Raw genomic sequence first — 25,351 nt, forward strand, 5'->3', positions numbered from 1 at the left:
CACCATCCTGACTACATAAATTCACTCAGTCACATACAAAAACTCAGTTAAGAAAGATCAGAGTTAGCTGTCTTGAAAACAGACAAAAGATTTGCTGACAATATTCTTTACAGGGCCACAGTGAGATCCTAATCTAGACTAACAAAAGTGACACTGGTTGTGTCTGCTTCATTTTCAGCTGGCAGTGGCATGTCTGCATGTTGCTACTGCTGGACTGCACTTGAAGCAGATGCCCCTGCTTTAAGTGGACTGCAAGTCAAGCCTCCTCGTGATGGGTGGGGAACAGGCTGTAGGTGACAAAATAACACACGCTGTAGTGATGTATCAGCAATGTATGACACCATCACCTCCTTCTACTGTTCTATAATTATCTATTATTCATGGAGCACGAGAATGGCTATTCGTTTAATGACCACAGAAAAGGCAACTTTCTTGATAGTCCACTTACTAGAATCAATGAAACTCTAATCAATGAAGCTCAAACTGATTCATCCACCCAGCCAGGCATATACAGGCATAGTTCATAGGTAGGCCTATCACGTATTTGAGATATTCCAGCCAAGACATCTGCATGGAGCTCACAAGTACACGTGTGACTTGTGGAGCTCTGGAGCTCTTCCTGCAGCAGCAGTTGGATACAGCAGGCAATCTCCAAGGGCACCTGGGTGCCCACATCTGGCCATGCAAAGGACTTTCCTGGTGTTTCTCTCAAAGAGTTCCTTTCTAAGATCTACAGCCAAATACAATGGCTTTCCTACTGCAGTTCAGGAGCCCTGCTGTAGGAAAGCTGAGCGCTGGCCCAGGCGGCTGGCTTCAGTCCATTATGGGGGTTGTGGAGGACAACTATAAATTAGAAGTTGGTGCTGAGCAGCTTATTTAGGCCTTGCTGCATCCTACAGATGGATTAATTCCTCTTGAGAAACTGGCTGCACTCTCACATGATGTTTAAAAAGTCAGTAACTGATGTAATAGCAGCCTCCAGTTCTTAAGATCTTCTGACTTTCTTTGAAGATGGCTGGGATAAGAACTTCTCTGACCTGTGTTATGTAGAAGTCAGAGTATTTGACTGAAATAGGTCTTCCTGGCTTTAGCACATAGTAATCTTCTCTTGTACTGGAATAATTGGGTGAACTGAAGTGTCAGAAGTTCACCACTTTCTAAATGTGCCCACCAATTACGACTGTGAGATGACTGAAATTATGTTTTTTTATTATTAAAGATTGTTTTGCAGAGATCTGTTTAAACTCTCACATACCACCCTATGAAACCAAGTAAGGAGCTAAAAAGTCTTCATGAATTCTGGCAACCTCTTATTCAGAACTGGAACCAGCAATAAACTGCATCTGTGCAAGAAGACATTGTTCATGGGAAAAACGTACAAGCCTGACAAAGTACAGATCTGCCCCAAAGATCTGTCGTCTTACTGTCGTCTCAAAGACTCCAAACTCCAAATCCCTCTGGGCAGCTGAGGCATAGCTGCAAGTAACTGATGACAAAAATAGGAAATGACTCATTCAGGGAAAGAGACCTTTTTTTCCTCATTCAGCTGCATGACAGCGCAGACAGGTCCCAAACCAGGTGCCCCATCTCTTCACAACTAGTGGTTCTTTCTGGATGTTAATCTACATAAGAGCTGTTCAATCCTCTTTTTCTTCATCAGACTCACTCAGAAACTAGCCACTAGTCCAATGGTAAGCTAAAGGATGAAAACTGATTGCATGAGAGTTGACTACAGCTAAAACAAAAATAATTCAGATGATTATTTAGAGGGGTTGGGTGTTTTTTTGGTTTTTTTGTTGTTGTTGCTGTTGTTGTCGTTGTTGTTTTTTTGGAGTGCCATACCAACAATCACTCAATTCAGTTTCTAATTTGAGAGCTCTTTTAGCTTGTTGTCTGATAAAACTCTTTCAAGGCAATGACTAATGCCTTACAACATATCTGGTTGGCTAACAAAACACGTACTACCCAGACTTCAGCCAGCCTCAGTTCTATCATCTCTTGGATTGCAAGCAATATGGTCTCCTCAGCTATCAACTCTTAAGAAACCCCAAAAATAATTCCCAGTAGTTCAGGAAACTCTATCACATCACTTCAATTATTTGGATTACCAAAAGCAAGTCAAAGCAACCCTCTACCCTTGGCACTGCCCAATGATGACACCAAGTCAGTTAATTTGACTCCCAGTTCTTATCAGTGGCCTGAGTTCCAGATCATTAAAAAGGCCTCCTAAAACTCCGTGATGAGTTGACAAAGCAAAGCTGACAGGAGTTTGTTCTTCGGGTATAACTGAGCTTTCTATAATGAGGTGCAATTATTTGTACAAGAGAGAGCTTTCTCACTGGAAGATCTGTGTGTGAAATCAGTTGCCATACAAGTTAAAGATTAACAAAATCTTCACCTGTTTTTGGATTCACATGCAAGGTGTGCTCGTGAGGTTCTGCTGTCCCTAATGTAAACACAGTCAACGTGGGAAGCATGGATAAAAGCCATAAAAGGAGGGCAAGCTGAGCTGGTCAGCACTAACCAGTGCTCCATACAATGGATACCAACAAACAGCCTGCAAGGAAGAAGGCAGAGATGGTCGACCTGACAATTCTGGTTAGAAGCAAAGAGCACATTTTTAACCCCGAGTTGAGCACGGCCACTGCAACAACAGAATAAGCCTCCATCTCACCAGCTCTTCTCTCCAGGCAATGCTTCTGTCCAAAACGCATGCTCTAGCCAAGTACAAAGCCCTGTGCCTTACCCAGCCAAACCCGCCCTGCGCTGCCGTATCAGTTTTATTCCCAAAGCCCGAGGGACTTCGGGAAGAGCTGAAGCCGCCCGGGCAGCACGCAGCCCTCCTCACAGGAACCCAACCCGTGTGCTGTGCGACCCGTGTCCGCACGCAGCCGCTCACAAAACGAGCGGCTCCGCAGAAGGAGCTGCCATCTTCTCGACACGGACACGGACACGGCTCGTCCCGGCTTGGTCCCGGCGGGCGCCGAGCTCTCCTCGGACGCTCCCGACGCCGCTTCTGCCCCGCAGCACCGCCCCGCGGCCCGAGCCCCTCTCACGCTCTCCCCCCGCCGCCCGGGCGCCTCCCGCGGAAGCCCCGGACCCGCAGCTCCGCCCCGCGCCCGGCTGTGGGCTGGGGCCGGGCGGGGGAGCGGCCCCGGCGGCCCCGGCCCCGCCCCGCCATGCCGCAGCCGTAGGCAGCCGGCGGCCGCTCCCAGCCCTCGGCCTCCGCGGCCTCCGGGAGGCGCGGCGGCGGCCCGGCGCTGCCCGATGGGCGGCCTGCTGAGCGGCGTCAGCTTCAAGGAGCCCACCACGGTGGAGGACTGCGACTCCACCTGGGAGACCGACTCGGAGCCCGAGGCGCCGGAGCCCGGCGGGGAGCCTCGGCGCCAGCAGCAGCAGCAGCAGCGGGAGGGGGTGTGCACCGCCGCGGGAGGCGGGGAAGAGCCGCCCGCCGCCGCCGCCGACCGGCCCGAGGAGCCTCCGCGGCCGCCGGAGCAAGGGGAGCGGGCGGAGGGGGACGCCGGCGGCCCCGAGCAGGTACCGCCGCGCCGGGACGAGCCCGGGTCCGGCCCGCGCTGCGGAGGGGCGGAAGGAGGGAGGGAGCGAGGCGGTGTGCCGCCCCGATCCGCGGAACCGCTGGCGGGGAGACCCGGGGCGGGTCGGGCTGCTCCCGACACCGGAGGCGTCGTGTCGGGGTGCGGACCTCCGCATCTCCATGGGAAGGAACGGCGCGGGTGCTCGGGCGGGGAAGAGGCCGCCGTCAGCCCGCCTCCATCCGTCGGGCCCGGCCGCTCGCGGCTGCGGGAGCTCCGTGCGGGGCCGGGAGGCGGGTCGTACCGCGCCGGCACCGAACAGCCCTGCTGAGAGAAGCGGGGCCTCGAGAGCGCTGCTCCCGCTGCCAGCGAAGGTTCCGCGTTGCGTTGCGTTGCGTTTAGTCTGGAACTCGGCCTCGGGGTTGAATGGCAGAAGAGCCGGGGCGTTGGGACAGGCGTGGCAGGGAGGCGTGGCACCCGCCGGCTCTGAGCGGGGTCTCTCCGGAGCTCCGCTTGGCCGTCAGTGTCGCTGGAGTTTGCCCCCAGCGCAAGGTGGACCGACTGGGTCTGGGTTTTTGGCTTACGAACTGCCGCTGTGCAAAATTAAACAAGCCTAAGCATTCATTTTTTTCATTTCTACTTGATACACGGTACCGGTGGCTTGCTGATGCCCGTATCAGGGGCTATTGCTCGCTCAGGTAAGCGCGTTTTGCCTGCGGTCAGAGTTGGGCTGCATGGAAACAAATGCCTGTCAGCAGTGTTATACTGATAAGCAATGAGTGTACGATAATAAATTGTGATCGCAGGAGTTTCCCTTTTTAGATGTGACTTTAATCTGTGGCAAGGTGTGGAATTACTGTATTTTTTTCCCCCTTATTTGGCCTGTAGTCTTAGCGTAGAAACTTAGTTTAGTAAATGAAACAATCCAAATCACTTTGCTATGGTATGGTATAAAGAAATAGTGTAGAAAATAAAGTGGTTGGCAGCAAGTTGAATTGCTCTGTAGAGCAATACTTCTTTTTCTTCAATACATGGTGGTTTTTCCAGTGTTCTCACCAGTCAGTGGAATGACTTCCATTGACCTTGATGTGCTCTGGTTGTTTCAGGTTGTAACAAACAGCTGCTGTTCAAGGCAAGGCCTTGTACAAATGCGTTTTCTCTTTGCAGGTTTTCCTTTGGGACCTTAGTAGTATTTCTTACTAGGATTTAAACTTAAGTTCTAAGGAAAGAATAATACAGAATGGTTCGTGAAGGCATTTGAACTACAGATTGGCTTGTCTGTGACTGTGTTCTTTCACAGATTGCGGAGAAAGCGATTAAGTCAAGATACAAATGACAAATATTATTTGCAAATAGTGTGGTTTCCTGTTCAAAATTAGCATTTTCACATTCAGTTACTTATTTAATCTTCTGTTAGCACCGTCTTGGTTGTTTCAAAGTCTTACCTTTTAAATTTGGGAGTAAGTATGTGTATGTATTCAACAGAAAGATGTTTGGTGTTTGACCAGACAGTAGGCAACTGTGTGTACTTGTGTATGTTTACATTGCTGAAATATTGTGAAAAAATAATTACTTTAATATTACTTAGGTTCAGTATTTGGTGTGTTTGTGTACCATTATTATCTACTTTTTAAATGTTTCAGAGTGGTGATGGAACAGAGCTGACAGCCAAGCCAAAGAGAAGCTTCTATGCAGCAAGGGATTTATACAAGTACCGACATCAGTATCCAGTAAGAATATTTTACGGTTTAAAATTCTCTTTTTAGTAGAGAGCAGCACACAACCTGGAAAATCCTGAATGTAATGATGCTTAATAAATATGAGAAATAAGAATAGTCATAAAGCTGCTGGAAAAGCCCAATGTATGCCGGTGAGAGGGGGATGAAACAAGGGCAGTATCTTTTCATCTTAGATATATGCACAAACACATGAGGTGTGCAAGCCTGGGAATAGTGACAGAATCCCAGAAAGAGATGTATGTATTGAAGACTGAAGAGGGGTCTGGATAATGTATTATTGGTCTCTTGGAAGTTCCTTGGGCCAGAAGTCCAGGTGCTGCTATGCTTGCTGTTTCTCCTCAGTAGGAGAAGGAGGTGGTCAGAGGGAACTGGCAGATCTCTAAACTGCTTACCTGAGCTGAATCTTGAAGTTCTTTCAGTTTTTCTAAAATGCTGAACCTTTATTGTCCTCAAATTACTCAAAGAGCAGAGTGTCACTTTGTGGGTGTTCTCAGTAGTGGGTTATGTTTTGTAGGCTGATAATGTCCTATTTTCTTTCTTCCAGCAGAACTTTAAAGATCTTCGATACCAAAATGACTTGTGCAATCTCCGCTTTTACAAAAATAAAATCCCTTTTAAACCTGACGGTGAGTAATCTGTGACAGTGATAATGATAACAGTAGAATGTTCACTCAGAACAATAACAGAGTGAAACTGTTATTAACTGATAAATTAGAAGTGTACGGCTATATATTGTATGCTTTGAACTTCCTGTATTGGACTAGCATGTAGATAACACAGAAGCTGATAACGCTTAAACTAAAGTTTGCTTCTCCTCTAGACAGGTCATGCTTTTCTTGTGCTGAAAAATGTGATACCATGTTGTTAGCACAACACATTTACACTAGTGGCACTGCCTTTTGTTAAACAAAGATAACGCTGTTCCACCATGCTTAACAAACTCTTACTGCTTGAAAAGGAGTGACAGGGCTTAGGGTGTTATTCCTAGCACCATGTGAGGGGAAAATGAATATGTTGTCACTTCCTCATGTGTGAGAAATTGTTTTGTTATCAGTAATATAATAATCAGTGTCCCTGGTGGTTCTGGTAACGAAGCAGGGCTCTCACGTGCAAGGTACTGTGCAAACACAGAGCAAGCTGAAAAATGACAAACCTTGCTCTAGAGAGTTTGCCATCCTTTTGTCTCTCATACTTTGGCTGCAGACAGATGGGGGAAGCAGAAGGAGACAATAAAACAGTGCTGGTTAGAATGATAGGCAGGAGTCTTGACACATGAGAGCTCAGCCATTGACAAAAAAAAAAAAAAAACTTCGCAGCAGAGTTCTGAAAGAATGAGAAGGTTACTTTGAAGATTTATGCAGAGAGATTTTCTCAGCGTGAGAGGAGCTGAAATACAAAAGTGTATGTTTGAATACATAAGGAGTGAGAAGTGGAGGCTGCTGTTGAGGGTTGGTCAGAGGCAGGAATCAATCTCTTAGCAGCAAACAGGTTGTGACATCGTAGGATTGGGCAGATCACAAAAGTGAAGTTATATATCTTTTTTTCTGATGTTACAGAAAGGGACTTCACAGACTCACAATGGAAGAACACAGCAAAAAAAAAAATAAAAAATCAGTGTAAAGTTAGAAGAAAAAAAGCTGCTGTTATCTAGAAACATGTTCTCAGCAGCATTCAAAGTAGATGTAAAGGTGGCAACAATGCGCTTTTCAAGGTCAAGAAAAACAATGTTGAGATGAAATATCTAAATTCTGATGGAAAGCTGGAACGTTATCAAGAAGGATGTAAAGATGTCAGGATAGCCTGGAAGGTTGAAAATGACAGCTGTTGATAGGCAAAAAATTGAGTGATAATAACCTCAGCAAGTGAGAAGATAGGTCAGGTTATGCAAAAGAAAGATAATAATCCTGAATTTTAGATCTAGATATACGCAGGCTGATGCTGAAGACTGCATTTTCAGCTTGGCTAGATGAAAACTTAGATCTGTGAGTTACCAGCAAATTCACTTGCAGAGAGTAGATCAAGAAAGAAAGGGAAAGGTTCAGAGGACCATGTGAGCCCGAAACAGAAAACGTTTTGGGTGATCCTTTAAAGGCTGGGAAGAGGAAGGAGCTATTCTAGAGGATTAGCCAGGAGAAGAGTCTTGAAAGCTAGAGGAGGCCTTGCCTCCTAAGACAAATGTTAGTTTTGGCAAGTTTTAAAATTTTCTCTTTCAGGAGAAAATCATGAGTGGTGGTGTCAAGAGTTAGCTGATAGGCCATGAAAGCTGAGGTCATGATGACAAGAGCTCTGACTGTGAAGGTATTTGAGGATGGGAAAGAATTGTTACCACCTTATCCTAGTCCTGGGTTCGTGAGACCTTGGAATTCAGTGGGAAGCTTTCTGATACTTGAAACATAATTACTTTACAAGTTCTGTGGGGTGTGATGAGGGCAGGAGAGCCTCTTAGTCAGATCCTTTCTGGACCTTCCAGCCTTGCCTGCACTGTAAACTTTGTGTTCTTATCTCTTTGGCTTCTCTCTCTCTCTCTCTCAAGTACAAAGGGAGTTTTCACTACTTATTGGGACTGACATGGAACATTTTCACTAGGCAGAGGTATCCCATGTGTAATAGGAGCCATTCAAATGGGGCTTTGGGCTTTTTAGGTCACTCCTGTGCTATCTGAATTTGGGAGAGGCCATGTTTGAACTGCTGATTTCAGACTAAAAATATGCTAATACTGTCTGTTCATGGGAAGAGAGCATAGATTTTGGAACAAGTAATGTCCTTATATGCATGTGTACAGTGAAAAGACACCCTGGTCTGTAACTGAATTTCATGTCCGTAGTCTTGATGTGAAGAATGATTCATTTTTTTTTAGGTGTACTTTGTCTCCTTTTTCTGTCGCTCTGTCATTGCAAGAGGAACTGATTAAATGCCACAACTGTTTTCAGACTACTGGAAGCTGAATTTTCCATTTGATGAGCTTGACCTGAGCTTCCAAGTTCCGACTTACAGCAATGGCATCGATACTCTTGGCCACAGAAAATTGCCAAAGATTTTCGAATCTTAACATTACTTGCAGCTGGAGAGATCCCTAGAACGAAAAATTTATTGAAGTGTTGAGGCCTATTCCAGAAAGATGATAAATATGCAGAGCTTTCCTGTGTTAAAGCAATGGCAGTTGACTCATGTTTCAATAATATACTTAAGTGGTTTGTCAATTACCAGTCAGTGTGATAAAGAAAACTAGAAAATGAGAATATTTTGAAAATTGTATTTCTTTAAGTTATTGTCATGTACCCTTAGGTGTTTTAAGTCAATTGATTTTTTTTTTAATTAAAATTTGATAAAACTCTTATTTTTAATTAAGTTTCATCAATTAAATAAATTAGTTTTTTTAATAGACATTATTTTACACAGTATGTGGAAGAAAATTAAAGCATATATTCTGTCAGTATGATACACTTGCACTTCTTTATGTAGCTGAAAGCTGGTTTTGGTGGCTACCTAACAACTTTTTCTAATTATTTTAATGCAGGAGTTTATATTGAAGAAGTCCTAAACAAATGGAAAGGAGATTATGAAAAACTGGAACATAACCACACGTACATACAGTGGTTGGTCACTTACTACCTATTTCTATTTCAAAGGATTAAATGGATTAAGTGTTTATGTACTGTCAGCTGTAATTCATTGTTTCTTTTAACAGGCTTTTCCCACTGAGGGAACAAGGTCTGAACTTCTATGCGAAAGAATTAACTACATATGAAATTGAGGTAATACAAGTTGACCTTAAAACAAACCAGCACATTAATATTGATACATAACTACTTCTTGTTATGCAGAGTTGTTTTTATACAATGCAGAAGTACTTGCTTTAATGTCACTTTGGATTTTGGATGTTTTCTTTATTAGGAGTTCAAGAAAACAAAAGAAGCAATTAGGAGATTCCTTTTGGCTTACAAAATGATGCTGGAATTTTTTGGAATAAAACTAATTGATAAAACTGGAAACGTAGCACGAGCTGCTAACTGGCAAGAAAGATTTCAGCATTTGAATGAGTAAGTAATGACATGCACTCAACTCTGTAGAATTGCTGTAGAATCTCTTTAGTCTATTGTTTCCTACAGAAAGGGAAGATATATTTTTCTGAAAGTTGCCAGGAAAAAAGATAAAAAGAAATACTCAATGTCTAGTTTGTGTCTGTTGTACATTCTTCCTTCCCCTTTCTTTGAATCATAAAATTGTATAATGAAATCATTTGAGTTGGATGAGAACCTTAAAGGTTATCCAGTCCAACTCCCCTGCAATGACTCTGGAAGGTCCCAAAGTCCTCTCTTTTGGTTGTGCTTCTTCCCTGTTCAGGAGCTGACATCCTTGCATTCTGTACACAACTTGAGGTGATGTTGAAAAAGATCACAGTACCAAAGTAATTTGTCTGTCTTGCTACAGAATGCTGTCACTTGATCTTAAGGCTCAGCTCCTCAGTTATAGTGAATGGGTTGCTTGTCTTTGTTCTGACACTTTTTTCTTGAGGAAAATCAAATTCTCCACACCTGTATGAAAGCTGACTAACAGAGATATTCCTCCCTCCTCAAAACACATTCTATTTTGAATTTGATATTTATTAACTACAGTGCTTAGACTTGTATTGAGTCAAAGCTTACCTTCAGCTTTCAGCAGCAGACCATTTGTCACCTTACTTCATCATTATAGGGAGAGTAAGTTTGCACTGAAATTTGTCCAGTGCAATGTTTTTAAAATTTCTTTTCACATCTTGTGATTGTTTTATTTTTAGCTCTAAGGCCAGAGGTCCTAGCAGTTTTCTTGCAGTATTTTGTTGTCCTGTCTAAATGAAAACTTGTTTCTTAAGGTAGGATTGCTGGTGGCTAAATCTGAATAATAGGGATAATTTGTTACTAATTTCACTCAAATTTTATGTGCCAACTAACAGGGACATGATCAGAGTCAGGCCACAGATAAAATGAGGTTTCAGGAGACCCACACGTCACTCACTGCGCATTCATATGTTGTAGTTACTATGTTGTCATAATACAAAGTAATCATGCGAGAGTTTATTTGTATACCACGTAGCTACTCATTATAATACTAGTGAGCAGCTATACTACTTTAAATCAGGAGTTGTGATTCTTTTAACCTAACTTCTGCTGTGTAAATTTTAGGTGTTTAAGTTATACTGTTTACTTATTTGTGTTTATGAGGGACTTCACACTTCAGAAGAAATTCCAGAAGATAAATTTATTTCATCTACTGCCTCAGTACCTTTTGCCAGACATTAATTTTCAGTCCCAACATCCTTGCAAAGGAGGTACTGGCAGGCTTCATCAGCTGTGAGAAATAAAACTGCAGAAAGCTTGAAGCATATATCTTGAGTGATTAAAAATGAATGAGAAATTGTATTTCCAGTTCTGTTTCTGTAAGGCTTTTCTTTTCTGATTCAATGGATTTTTTTTTAACCTTTTCTTCCAAAGGTCTCAACACAACTACTTGAGAATCACTCGAATTCTGAAAAGTCTTGGTGAACTTGGATATGAGAGTTTCAAATCTCCCCTGGTAAAATTTATTCTCCATGAAGCTCTTGTGGAAGATACCATTCCCAATATTAAGCAAAGTGCTCTAGAGTATTTTGTGTATACTATTAGAGACAGAAGAGAAAGGAGAAAGCTCCTGAGATTTGCTCAGCAGCATTATACACCATCAGAGCATTTTATCTGGGGACCCCCAAGAAAACAGAAGTCAGAGGGAAGCAAAACAAATAAAAAGCCAGCATCTCCAATTTCTGTGCACAGTAGTTATATTTCTAAGCATAAGAAACTGAAAGAGCCTAAGAGTACATCCATGAGCGGAACCTCAGCTAGTAAAGCAGCTGAAGAGAGAAAAGTAGAACTCACAAAAAATGGAGAAGAAAATGATCAGTATGAACAAGAAATGAACTGTGATGCTGTTAAGCAGAGCAGTGAAAAGAACAGCGGTACTGATAGTGGTCAGCTTTCAAAATCAGAAGAAATTCATGATCCTTCGGACAAAAAAGAGGACACTTCTCATTCCAAAAAGGATGATGAAAATATGAACAATGACTGCGGAAATCATCCAGGCGTTATAGATAAATCTTTATGTGACACTGAGAATTGTTCAAATGATGTGTTGTCAGATCTACCAGATAACCTTGATGAGGATACACCTTCAGAGGGAACCACCACAAAAACCAAGGATGAGATCAAATTATGAGTCTGAGGTTAAAAGTCTTTGTTTCATAATGAATGAAGCAAATTATTCATCACTTCTTCATTCTTTGTGAAATTTACATCTAATCTAGTATAAAATGTTCATGCTTGTTGGGAATGCATCAGATTAGGCTTCTGTTACGCTAATGAATTTTGCTTTTTTTAATCTCGGTTTATCAGATGAGAATCAAGTGTAGTTATTTAAAATTATTGTGTAAATTCAAAGCCTGGGAATTCATTATCAAATCATTTTCCAGACATATTGCATAGCAGGAAAAAAAATAGCACTTTTTCCCATTAAATTCATCCAGCATTTATTTATTTATTTATTTATTTATTTTAAATGTAATTTTCTAGTAAGTCTTAGAACATCCAAATTGAAATTTCTTTTAATATGCTTTCAGTGTTGATTTCTTTTTGTGAAATGACTAGAAATGATTTCAAAAGCAAAATTTTTCACAAGTGTATTTTCCTTAAGAACTATGTTCATGTCTAATGGCAGTATTTGCACAGCATCTTTTACCTTAGATTAGCACCCTTGTTTGAGACAATAGATCTTGAAACATCCTATGCAGCTGGATAGCTGATACATCAAATAAATGTTTAAGTTACAGTGAAACTTTATACACAGCTTTTGGGTACAAGGAAAGTTGCACTTTATCTTTTAGTCTCTTTAAGGTTTCCTCATGCCTCATTTGCTGTTTCTGCTGATTTGGGTTGTGAGGTGGAGTCATTCTTAGGTTTGGTCTCTTTAGCTCTCTGTTGATCATCAGCTGGCTTTAGCAGCTGGAAAGCCCCTTTCCCTGGGGATCAACCACCAGCAGCTCAAAAGCGGTTCTGTTTTTTTGTTTTGTTTTTCCCACAGCAAAACACTGCTTAGCCACCAAAGCCATTGGAGGAAATATCACCTGGCCTTTCCAGTTGAATCTGAACTAAATTTGGGTGAGGTCTGTACAATGCAGAATCTCCTGATGCTAGGCTATGGTAGAAAGCCAGTCCTGCTGGTCTGTGAGTGAAAGGAATTTCAAATCTTTGCTCTCTGTCAGAGGTTTTTCACTTTTTCATGTTATTTAATAGGCTGAGAACTGAGAAAAGCCTGTCTGCCAGCCTGACTAAAGCAGATAGGAATTTTGGTTTTGTTTACTTAAAGACCACGTGATTTTCCTGAGCATCCTTTTCTAACTTCATGCCATTCAGTCAAGCAAGATGCTACCCAGCAAGTTAATTGTGTACCATATGGATTAAAATGTAGTGTAGGTAGAACTCATGCTTTCTACAGTCCTAAAATAGACTACTATATGTATTTTCTATTTTAAAATGTATATATTATCCACTGCCTTTGATGTATTTTTGATGAAATATTATAAAGCAAGTACCTGACTATAGTTTGAGTGTCATAGTGCTGCAAGACTTCATTCGAGTCTGTTAACTTAAAATGACAGTCTTCAGGGGTTTTAAAACATAGATGAAATGTCTTGTATTTTTCTCTATCACTAATTTCCTTTATGGTAGTGCATCATCTCTTTCTTTACCCAGGTAGCTTTTTTTCTTGGGGTCAAACAGAGTTGTAATTAGAGATCTTGGCACCTATGGAGAAAGATTAAGCTCTTTCCATCCAAAAGAAACAGAGGGAAGTTATATTTCTACTTTTTCTGTGCTTTTTTATAAGGATTGTATGTAAATCTTTATTTTCAGTTGTGGTTGTTTGTTTGTTTTTTAAGGGTAGCCCAGGTTGTTCAACAGGCATTGAGTCTGTCTGAATGGAAATGTGCAAGAGAATTCTCTCACAGTCAGTGCTTCGTGAAAGATGACAACTCAGCTGGTGCTGAGAATGACCTTCAAATTGCCCTGGTCTTGAACCAGGGTCCCCTTTTTCATGTTTGTCCCTGACCTTCTGAGCAGAAGAGGGCAGGAAATGCTTAGATAAAATTAGTCCATGTAGTTAAAGATTCCAACCCTACGCATACACTCAGAGAGGACAGTTCTCTGTTCTGCCTATGACTTGTTAAATCTTGAGTGCCTAACCATGCCAACTTAATAGCATTGTTTTAACATAGTTATTACTTGAATGGCATAGGGAAAATTTACACTGTGTATGAAGAACAGAAGTATAAGCTAGATATACAAAACCTTCAGTTTCTAGACTTCAGTATTGAGGTTAATTATTATTTTTTTTTTTAATTGCATAGTGTTCAAGCGGGATAAGAGTCAGTAGGGGTTTTATTATATTTATATTGTAATTTGATCTCAGGAGATTTTTCTTCATTTGACTTCTGAACAACAATAGAAAGAGAAATATAGCTCTTTAACCAGAAAGCTGACTGTAGCTTTCTGTGGCATGCACACCCAAAAAACTTCACTGCAGTACGTTATTCTGTTATTGCAATGTGTCTTGCAGCTACCCTGTGTGCTTGCTGGTTGTGCACTCTTAATGTTAAAGTTGACTTTTTCTTTTTTAATTGGCAGTTGTATGCATTAAGGGTCCAAGGTGTCTGAAAACAGAATTGAGAACTTTGCAACTTGTACCCATATTAACTGTTTTGTTTTTTTTTTTAAATTCCCAGCTCAGTATATTTCTATCATTGCTATTAAAAAGAGAAGTGAGAACAGTAGTGACATGTCAACTAGCTGTGAAGAACTTTGGTATGAGAGAAGTTTTCTGTGTTAGATGGCCTCCTTCAACCTCTAAACTGTGTCTTGTATCCGTGTCAGCAGACTGAAGTGTCTCCCATGAGACTCTTCAACTTTAAATGACAAATTTGCTCTCCGTAAAATGTGATGGTGTATCATTATTTTCATAGAGGAGTTGTTTCTTCTGATTTTGCAAGTGCTTGAATGAGGGATTCATTGCAAAGCAATGTGTAGCATCCCACTGAGGTTTTTGAGGGCCAAATGTGTGTGATGCATTTTTTTTATTTTTTTTTTTTACAGACCAGTGTCCTTGGCAGCTAGAGGCACCCTATGCTTGTTTGTAAGTATTGGCTTTTAGGCTTTCAAGAATTCTCATAAGTGCCAATACTTCATTATTTAACTATTACTTCAGCCACTGTGTGTGTGCAAACAAAGTCAGGACACTTGCTCACTATTGAACTGATTTTTTTTATCTTGCTGTGCATTTAGATATTCAGGGATTTCTGTGTACTTCTGTCATAATGTGTTGGCCCAGTGTTTTATTAGGATCTGAACTATTCACATATTAATTGAATGGACTCTCTCATATAGGGGTTCTTACATCCGAGCAGCCTTTGCTTCTGAGGGAGAAGTGTGCGTATTCGCAGGTCTGTGAATTTGATTCTGTGTATCCTCTGGTGAGGGTACATGAATGTGTGACTTGACAAAATGCTAAGGAGTGCACACGTGTGAGTGAAAGCAATTGTACAAGGCATGCAAAAATACAGCACTTTAAGATTAGTTCCATCTCTGTGCCCTACTTGCTGGGATGTGACTGTACCTCAGTACCAGAGGGTGGTGTAGCATACAGGTTGAAAGCTTGCATTCACAAGGCATGCATCACCAGCCGTTCAGATAAGAAGAGCACTTACACTCTTGCAAATGTCTAGGGGCAGTACTGAGTTATTGGTGTCTACTGCTTGTATTTAAAGGTTTGATCCTGAAGGATACTAAATGTATTTGCAGTAAGCTTTTGAGAGCTGTTCTGTGGATTGGTCAGCTCCTCAGTTTCCTGCTCTAAGTTAACAGCAGTCTAACGTATTAAGCTTTAGTATGACCATAGTTAGTATTTCATGTAACCCAATATAAACCTCTGTGAATTGTTCCAGGAAAATACTAACAATCCACAGTTACATATATCTGCGTATATCTACTAAACTCAGAAAGTTTACAGACCTTATAAGCTTTTTATAACTTCAATGGGTGTCAAAATTACCTATAAGGTAAGTCAAGGGAGTTTTAAATGGAAAACAGCTTTTTTTTTTTTTTTTTTTTTTTTTTTTTTTTTTAATAAAATTTATTTATTTATATCTGTTTAATTGAATTATTTTGTGCCCCTTTCTTTGCCTGAAAGTTGTGACAGTAATGATTTGTTTAGTGCCTGAGGAGCGAGCGGGGAATAAAAAGATACTGGTTCACCTGTTGTGAAGAGGCTGCTTGGTAACAGCCTTTTGTGATAGTATTTGTGATGCAAACTGAATTGCTGTAGATGGTTTCTAACCATGCTTATGGCTGATCATGGCCAAGAGGCAAGTCTTTTTAGATGTGATATTGCCCAAGATGATATTGCAGTATTTAGGAAAAAAATTATCTCATAGAACTGGAAAGCACTTTCCTTTTAGAAGATGCAGTATTGCTTGTTCTTATTAAAAAGCAAGTGATCATAAATATGTTAATGCAAAACTAATCACAAATTATGGTAAAATACATATCACGTATTTGTGACAAAAGTAGTATTTAGGGGTAGGATGCAAAAATGTGAATGAAATTTATCCATTAACAAAATTGACAAAATCATGTTAATGGTGTACATTAGATTATAACCAAAGATATATTGAGCCTTGTATCCTGTGAGCAGCGATGGCCACCAAGAGTTTGTGGTGTGAAAGAAAAGATAAAGGGTTGTGTTTTTTTTTTTTTCCTCCATACATTTTAATTTTATCCTCCCGTGATTCTTTCAGACTTGACAATCCCTTTTGGCAGTGAGCTCCGTATTTTAATTTTGTTTTGTTTGGCAAAAGTAATCTATTGTTCGTCTCAAATCTGTTTATTCAGGAATTGCTAGCATGTTTGAACACAATTACTGAAAGTACTGTAAGATGAACAGTAGTACATTTCCTGCTGTTTCTAAAAGCCTTTAGAAATTCTAATAAGATACCTGTTTAGGCAGAAAATGTCACTTATCCAATGCTGCTGATGAGATTATCTTACTCGTTCCTTCAGAATAAATGTTTACATATAAATCTTCCTGCATAAAGTACTGGAAGTCAGATTCCAAATCCAGAAGTGAATTGCATTCCTACTGGTGTGAAAGCAAGATCAGTCAGTGGAGAAACCTTTTCCTAGCCGATGTCTGAGAAAGGTGGTGCTGGATCTGAACTCACTTAGTTAAAGCATGTATTTGGGTGAGCATAAATGGTGTAGTATGATTATGTAGAAGACAAAAATCCTTCTGGGATATGCTGAGAACCATACTCATCACTCCGTATTTCAGTAACTAATTTTGATGCATGTCTCCATTTCCAATTGTGATTAAATATAGTAACTGCTCAAATAGTATTCTCATTGTCAAAGGGAGCTGGAAAAATGGAAGAGTCAAAAAGGCCTACAGATGGCCTCCGCTCGCCTTTCATGTTGCAATTGGGACCATAATAGCAGAGTCACTGTTCACAAGTATTTAAATGCAGTCCTCCAAGGGGAATGTAAATTGTGTCTGTAACATCTGTGAGCCATTTATTTTCCTGAAATCTATTCCTCTTACAGCCCACATTTTTAGTATACTTACCCTTAAAACTATAGCAGAAATTGAGAGTTTATTTTAAAGAATAAATTTAATACATGCCATATGTAGTGGGCTCTTAAAAAATAGTTCAAGAGCTATGGAGATGAAGTGAAGGGAGACCTCCTGTGGCTTTGCACTTCTAATCACTTTTATATTTATTTTTGAAAGCATAAAGCTGTTTGCTATAAAATGACAAATGTGAGAATTGGCAAATTGTTCTGAAAGAAGACTCCTTCTTCTTGGGAACTTGGCACTTCTTAATTCTACCTTGCTTACAAGTCTAGTGGTATATTCATCAGCAACGGTTTATTGTGAAGTATACTGAACGTATTTACTACTGTGGCTAGCAGTGTGAAATTTATTGTTTGCAGTAAAATGGGTTATGGCATTTATATTTTTGGGACCTGCTGAAGCATGCTTGCTGGTTATTAGTTGCTCCTTTTCTGTCTTAACCTGTTCCTTTGTTGTTTGCCCTTAAAGCAGTTTGAGTTGGGTGACAGATAATGAGGTATAGTTTTGCACTGATACAAACTGGACCTATTGTACACTTCACTGTTAAAACTTACTCTAATAAAAGAAGGTGTGGTAACTGTAAAAAAAGGAAAGAGAAAGGAGACCCAATGATTTTTACTTGAGAACTGAAACAGCTACATGTCCGTTTTTATGAACTATTCTGCTCTCTTCTGTGTTCCTTTGCAGTGTTTAATTACAGAATGCCGTGCATGTTTGGTAGCACCAATACCATATGTATGTGGTAGGAGTGGTAACCAGTTTCTGGGTTTGTAACGCACTCTAAAGATATATTTTATAATTCTGTAACTGTATGGCAGTGTTATGCCAAAAAATTGTACAAACATAAAAAGCAATAGTTTACGTTGCTTATTGCTATATTTTCAGTCGTTTGTTTGTAAAATGAGATACTTGGATTTCCTTTCAGGTAAATATATTTTTAATAACAGCAGCCAAAAATCTCTAAACTAATAAAGCTTCTTCATTTAGCAGCATTGTTTTAACAACATGTACCAATACTGTGTACATCTAATACTGTGTAATTGCTGTTCAGCGCTTGTTTGTATAGTCTTGTATAAATGTACTAACATCTGAAAGTAGGGCATTAAAGGCTCTGGTCCTGCTTTTTTTTTTGTCAGCGGTAAAACCACCATGGACAGCAGAGCATCGAGGAAAGGCCCGGAGTGTGCTTTACTAAAACGTGTTGAGGGGTTTCAATGTGTCTTTTATTTAACTAGAGGGAGGAGGGGAGGGAGAAGGACAACACCAAAGAAACAGATGTGCTCAGACAACCTTGTATGAGATATGCATTTTCACAAGATTAAAAGGTAAAATACGCAGAAACCCTGCAGAGCTTTCAACTTACCTCCAAGTTGTTGCCCTTTTGTGTGACTGCTTCATCCCAGCCCCACAAACTTGTGTTGGGACCAGCTCATACATGGGTTGTCCTTCAGCAGCCCTGTGCCCCTTTCCTCCTGGAGGGGAATCTGTGGGTGCTCTGAATCCCCAGATTTTGGAGATCAAGATTCTCATCTTGGTGAGAGCAGGTGCTCCTTGTGTGGAAGGAGCGTTTCATGTGTGGCCTGTATCACTGATGAAGCTTGGAGTTAAGATGGATATGCTGACTGACTTTTGTCTTGACATGTTACTCAATGAAGGATTAGGTAGGCAATACCACCATGTGCTGGTGTGTTGGTTTCCCTAAGAAATTCAGTCACAGTTCCCTGAAAGCAGGCTGAAAGGCCAAGATAGCTTGGATGATTCATTGGTCCTTTGCAAAGACAGGAGGCAGTTATCTTCTCTAACCTTGAAACATAAACTTTACAACCAAGGCTTATGGTCTGTGTGTGGACACTGCTATTACATTGCTGCTTGTTTTACCAGCAACTTGGGCTTCTGAGCACATCTGCAGCATAAAGATCGGTCCTACGTGAGCACTGACCCTCACGGATGTCAGAGCTGGGAGTTTTTTGGAGGATGTTACAAGGGTGAGAGCATAGACTAATGTGTCACGGCTGCCTGGTCCTGAATAGGTAAATTCAGACAGACCAGCTCCAGAAGGGGTAGCAAAGTGGGAGCTGGGCCTGCACCTTCCCTGCTGCCTGCCCAGGCCCAGGGCCATGCACCCAAACCATGCCTTCAGTGCCTCTGGAGAGCTGCTTCTGTTGGGCAGGGAGTGAAACGACAGGGCTCTGTTCTGCTTTTGTTGTTTTGTTGGGATTTTTTTTTTTCTGACAGAGCTGTGCCATAAAATGGAGATGAGGTTACTTTATTTTTGTGTATGCAGATGGTCTAAAGCAAGGCCTAAAATGTTTATAATGATCACGTTCATTACAAAAATGCGATTTAGCTAACAAAACCAGGGAGTTCTCTTCTTAGAATTACATTTTAATGAATTTATTACACTTTGTTTATCTGGGCTGAGTAATAAGCTAGAAGACAAAGTATTAAATGTCTTAATTCCCTGAGAGCACACAGGCCAAGCATTATCACTTCCAAGTGAAACCAGTGGGAGTGAGGGGAGAGCAGCTGCAGTTTGAAGTTAATCCTCCAAAGAAGCAGCAGAAATATTTACCAGCGTGTTTTGTGGCTATAAAGATATATAATGACACAACTTTTTGAACACAAGCTTCACATAATATTCTAATTAGTGGTAGAAGTCAAGGCTCTGGTATGACTTTGTTGACTTATTTGTACCCTATATGAAAGTTGTACTTTGGCTCCACTGAGGGATGATTACAAGTAGTCCCTAGTGTCATCCCTGTGTCGAAAGGCTAGGCTGGCACGGAGAGCCATGCAAACAAGGCCTCTGCTCCCACCTCTCCAATGGCACAGTAATCAAACATGTTTCATTTTCACTTGGAGAGAGGGGCTGCGGATTTGGCCTTCTCTGCACTATCATGGCATCTGCAGCAGCCAAGATTAGGACTAGGCAGAGACCTGGTGCCTGTGGGCTCAGTTATGCTCTGTGTCCTCATGGAGCGTGACTGCCTCCACAAGTGCATTGACCTGCAGCAATTACTTACAGCTCAGAACTTTCTTTGAGGTTAATCTTGGGCTGCATGCAACGGGAGGAATTTAAAAACAGAATGATTTTCCAAGAGTTCTCCCTATGAAAAGCCAATTTATGAAGGTTTAATTACACCCACCCATTTGCTTTATCTGATAAACCCTTGGAATGCTTTTAAAATGTTGATATAGTGTATGCAAACCGTTAGACATTTTTGCAGGCAATATCCTATAGACATCGTAATTTCAAGACTTACTGAGTGTAAGAAGAGCATTTAAAATTCAACTGGTTCTTTCTATTTTTATTTAATGTATAAATCAGACATAATTCATGCATGGCTCCTTCCAGGTTTAGACATTTATTGAACACTTTGTATGGTTATAATCGTTTTGTGGCAGCTGTTTCAAATTTCAGAATAGAAATAGGGGGGGAAAAACAAACAAACAAACAAAAAACAACCTTCACACTTTCCTTCCTCTGGTTTCCTTTGAAAGTTTAAACAAGGAAGCTTCAGTCTTTCAGCTTCAAAACTGGCATCTGAAATTAGGGCCTTAAATTACTCCTGAGAACTAGGCCTGGAGACCTTCAGCCCTGCATGAGACCTTCAATTACTTCAAGGCAAATATGTCTTATTTGGTTAACTAAAAATGCAGAATATATATAGTAGAAACGTTGAGGCATTTTTCAGCCCCCATTCTTCACCTGGGTCTAGACATTGAGAGGGAAATGGGGATATTCATTCTCCAGGCTACATAAGGGACCTCACCCTGTTGTTCACAATTTCTTTTCTTGCCCAGTTGCTACTGCCTTTCCTAAGAGCAAAAGCAGACTTTTTTCCAGCTCTCCAGGCTGCACTTTTTCAGTGATGGCTAATGGCCCATAGGTGCATCATTACCTGTCCTGTGGCCTCTGTCGTAAACTGGCACCAATATTTTCAAACCTTTTGTTGTTATCCCACCCTTAAACTCTGCAGATGCCTGGCACCAAGTTGTTCTCCCCCAGCGAACTGCTGACAAACTTGTGGCCACCACAATAAGGCCATATAGTCTCTCTGGCAGTGAGGAGCAACAAGGAAGGGCTGCCATCTCTTGGGACACAGAGAGCACAGCTCAGATCAAGACTATGTGGGGAGTGCCATCGCTTTAAGGACCAGGTAGGTGATTGCAGTGAGCACCCCCTTGGCTTTACATGTAAATCTCCAGAAGATTATACAGGTTTCAGAGTTTGTTTGTGATAATAAGACCCAGTGCCACAATGCTAGCAGCAATATGTCCCAGTAGTGCTTTTTTAGAAGCTTTTCACCACTTTGGATGAAACGCCGCTGACAAAAATTCAATCTTGAAATCTCCTGCAACTATGAGATAATGAAGAAATGTTGCTGAGTCACACTTGTGGAGGGTAAGTGCCTCCTGGGGGCATGGCTGGGAACACCAGTGCCTATTTCGGATGTGTCCCCAAATGCAGCAGATGTGAATGATTAAGTAACATGCCCGGTGGCACATTCTCTGCTGACTCATTTGCTGCACTGCTACTGAGATAACAGGCATCCTACCAAGTAAATTCAGGGCAGAGTTTGTCCAGGACATTGCAAAGAGCTTTTCTTATAAAGTCAGGATGATGATAAGTTTATATAATAAAAGTCACATTGTAGTTCAAGGATATTGCTGGGAAGAAGCTGAATCCTCTGGGAACTCTTTGCTGAAAAGGGGCAAATGCTGTGCCAGAGACTCTTCCGTTCACACCTGAGTAAATCCCAGTGACCATCATCCACTTTGTCAGAAATAATTTGGGAGCTTATATAAATCCCAGTCTTAAAAGACTGAAGTCTAAGAACAAAGGTGAAGGTAGGACTTTGGTGCCTGAATGCTACCTCGCTGTTTTGCTATGAAATCAAAAATATCAAATAAAAAAAAATGTTGTGACAAGAGCGAAATCTGAGATGAAGATAACTCCATCCTGGATCTGTCCAACCCTTATAGTCTTACTGGTTAGGTCAGATATCTCCTGCATGCCTGATGCTCCAGTTCCGGGTCTCCGGTGGTAAAATTCCAGTGTCAGGATGCAGATGGCAACTAGTGAAATGGTACAGTGATCTGCATGGGGTGATGCTAAGAGAAAAGGCACAGGAAGAAGTCTGTTAAGTAGGGTTCTAACCCAATGATGCTGCTCAGATGACTTACAGATGAAAAAAAGGAGGGTCCAGGCCATGGTGGAAGACTTCCTCCAGACTGGAGGAAATGCTCTACTCTCTTCTACCCACTCTACTCAGCCAAAACTGAATGTCATTGACTTGGAGATGAGTAGAAATGATGAATGTTTCAGGAGAGGCTTATGTTACATTCCAAATTCTGATGCATTTATGGTTCTGTGAATCTAATTTCACCTTCCAGTAATGGGAGCTAAGAGCTTCATTAAATAGTATTTCCTCCTGTAAATTTCAGTGGAGCAACTGCTGCTCACCGTTCTTGAATTTTTGGTCTGAGCACAGGATTCTGGATACACCAACGGGCTCTGCACCAGATCTATGGGTGCCTGTGCTCAAGGGCAGCTCCAATACATGGCTATTCTGTAACCTAGGATCAGACTGCTGTGAAAAGATCAGTGGGAGAAAAAGCTGTATGATGCCTCTTTGGGCTCTCCCTGCTTCACTCATGAGCTGTGGTTATGCTCAGCTGGTCCTTGCCTGAGTTCTGCTGCAGCTATGCCTACACGGAATCATGGAATGGCCAGGGTTGGAAGGGACCTCAAGGATCATTAATCTCCAACCCCCCTGCCACATGCAGGGCCACCAACTTCCCCATTTAATATCAGACCGGGCTGTCCAGGGCCCCATCCAACCTGGCCTTAAATACCTCTAGGGACAGGGTATCTGCAATCTCTTTGGGAAGTCTGTTCCAGCATTTCACCACTCCCATAGTAAAGAAATGGCCTCACTCCTAACTGAGCTGGGTGACCTGATTCATATGGTTTGGCCAGCCTTGCAATAAAAAACACCATTGTTATTTTTCAATTAACAGCAGCTGTGAGCATTGCAGTGCTGTTGGTGCCTGCTCCCGGTGGTGCCACATCTCCAGGGCCTGCTAGCTGTCAGCATCTTCCCACAGCTGGTGGCTTTACTGGCACTTGTGGGCTCAGACTTTCTCCTCACCACCCTCCCACTGTCCTGACTTTGTGCTGGTGCCATTTCCCCTCTTATCTCGTCCCACTAGTCATTGTTTGCACCACTTTTCAATAAGAAAACTCAGGACCAAAAACAATGGCAGTTACATGTTTATTAATTGTATCCATGTTTACACTTGCATTAATGACAGCACTGCCGACCATAGTGAGATTGTTGCCTTTCTCTGGAGGGTAACCTCAGTGGGTTGGAAGCTGCCCCCAGCCTGCAGGTGCCACGCCAGGCTCAGGCGTATAGAAAACACTGAAATCTAAAACAATATAATCACCAGAATGCTTGGAATTTACAATGCTACTTGCACAGATCATGGCATTATTTCAGTTTCTGTGTTAATTTGACACTACTTGACCACTAAGATGATCAGAGGACTGGAGAACCTCTCCTATGAAGAAAGGTTGAGGGAACTGGGCTTGCTTAGCTTGAAAAAGAGAAGGCTCCACAGGGACCTCATTGTGGCCTTCCAGTACTCGGAGCATATAAACAGGAGGGGGAATGGCTGTTTTCAAGGCTGGATTGTGATAGGACAAGGGGGAATGGTTTTAAACTGAGACAGAGGAGCTTTAGATTAGATATTAGGAGGAAGTTTTTCCACACAGAGGGTGGTGACACACTGGAACAGGTTGCCCAAGGAGGTCATGGATGCCCCATCCCTGGAGGCATTCAAGGCCAGGCTGGATGTGGCTCTGGGCAGCCTGGTCTGCTGGTTGACGACTCTGCTCGTGGCAGGGGGTTGAAACTACATGATCTTTATGTCTGATCTTCAAGTCAGGCCATTCTACGATTCTATGATTCTATGACTTTGCAGTGGTAAGTACCAGAAAGATTAGAGAACGTTTGCTTCCCTTTGAGCTGTGTCTCCTACAAAAGACAATTAGTAAAAATCAGCTGAACCTGTGAAGGGGGTTCACCTCTTTTCACAGGTGAAAAGTGGGATGCTCTCAGCTGATGAGAGGACACTATTTGAAAAATACTCCTCATTTTCTGTGGCAAAAAAAAAAAAAAAAACCTTTGATTTTCAGCCTCCAATTTGCTTTTCCTCTATCTTATATATCTACAGTAATAGTTGAAAATAACTGAGGATGAGTGGGTGATGGATGGCTTGTAAAGAAATGCAGTGAGACCATAGGAAACTGATGATATGCTTTCTGTGAAAGCCAAGCGACAGGACAAGAGAGGCAATTCACAAGTGCTAGAACAGCTGGCAACTCCAACCCACACCATCTGGATTTGTGTGATTTTATAATATTTATTGTCACTAACTCTGGGGGGAATATGAATAGAACTGGCTGCAAGTGGAAATGAGCTGGCTTTTCAATGGAGCGAATTGTGTGAGGAGCTTTGGCAGTAGATGTGGCAGGGCAAGCATCTGATACCAGCTGTGAATTACCACTTCACTGGTTGGGCTGAGCACATGAAACAACAACAGGAAATGTTTCAGCCAGGCAAGGAAAGCCCTGTTGCAGAGAGTGGCATTTCAGATCTATCACTTGGAGAGCAGAAGTACAGGGTTGCCAGCTCTCCATCTGCATTTGCCAACTCCCTGTCTTTAGCCTGAGTCTTGTGAGCACTGTCTTGTATTTTCCTTAAAAAAAAAAAAAAAAAAAAAAAAAAAAAAGCAAAAGCATGAAGGGATGTGAGACTACTCAAGAATATTAAAACTGTGCTAAAACAAGTCTATTGGTGTCAATGGTTCAGAAACTTATGCGACTCACCTCTACCAAACAACAGAAAACAGAACAGCTCCTGAGTTCATTTTCTTAAATCTTCTGACTTACATCATTTTATGGATCTTTTTCCACAGATAATTGTGGAAGAACTGGAGTTGTCAGTGCTAAGTGTGTTCATGTATGTAGTGTGATTTCTGCTTAGGAAGCTGTTCTCTGAAGATGTCCTTTCTACTAATGCTAAAAGGAATAGTGCTGTGCCTAGCACCTCTGTCATGGTTAGAGGCTTGCCATGAGATAGGCAGAGTTTAGGCTGCTGCATTTCTGTTCTTCATCTGTGAAATGTGATAACCTCTTCTTCCTTCCTGCAGGTCAACTGAAGGATAGATTCTTCACCTTCTGATTTAATGACTCCTGTGACCTGGTAATTGTGTAAAGTTCAGCCTCTGGAGCATTAGGAACACTTAAACCTTTTAATCAAACCAGACTTAACAAGAAAGACAAACAATTGTATCTTATCTCCTTTCTCGCTTTCCTTTCCC

General features: G+C 41.5%; 1 protein-coding gene across 2 annotated transcripts; it reads left to right on the forward strand.

The window, feature by feature from the left end:
* The first annotated feature begins 3,189 nt into the window (after positions 1–3,189).
* On the forward strand, positions 3,190–15,414 carry OGFRL1 (opioid growth factor receptor like 1). Of its 2 annotated transcripts, none has more exons than XM_031611098.2 (7): positions 3,190–3,537; positions 5,177–5,263; positions 5,817–5,898; positions 8,790–8,868; positions 8,961–9,027; positions 9,167–9,312; positions 10,744–15,414. In XM_031611098.2, exons 1-7 carry the CDS (start codon positions 3,268–3,270, stop codon positions 11,498–11,500), a joined length of 1,488 nt encoding a protein of 495 aa, XP_031466958.1. In that variant the 5' UTR covers positions 3,190–3,267; the 3' UTR covers positions 11,501–15,414. The 2 variants fall into 2 exon arrangements, with proteins under 2 accessions (XP_031466958.1, XP_031466959.1); XM_031611099.2 differs by having other exon boundaries at positions 5,820–5,898.
* The last annotated feature ends 9,937 nt before the right edge of the window (positions 15,415–25,351 follow it).

This window comes from Phasianus colchicus, chromosome 2 (assembly GCF_987193195.1).
Source record: "Phasianus colchicus chromosome 2, bPhaCol1.hap1.1, whole genome shotgun sequence".
NCBI classification, from domain to species: Eukaryota; Metazoa; Chordata; class Aves; order Galliformes; family Phasianidae; genus Phasianus; species Phasianus colchicus.

Coding starts and splice junctions, on each gene's coding strand:
- OGFRL1 (XM_031611098.2), top strand. CDS start 3,268: ATGGGCGGCCTGCTGAGCGGCGTCAGCTTCAAGGAGCCCACCACGGTG. Junction 3,538..5,176: donor ACGCCGGCGGCCCCGAGCAG/GTACCGCCGCGC, acceptor TAAATGTTTCAG/AGTGGTGATGGAACAGAGCT. Junction 9,313..10,743: donor AGATTTCAGCATTTGAATGA/GTAAGTAATGAC, acceptor TTTCTTCCAAAG/GTCTCAACACAACTACTTGA.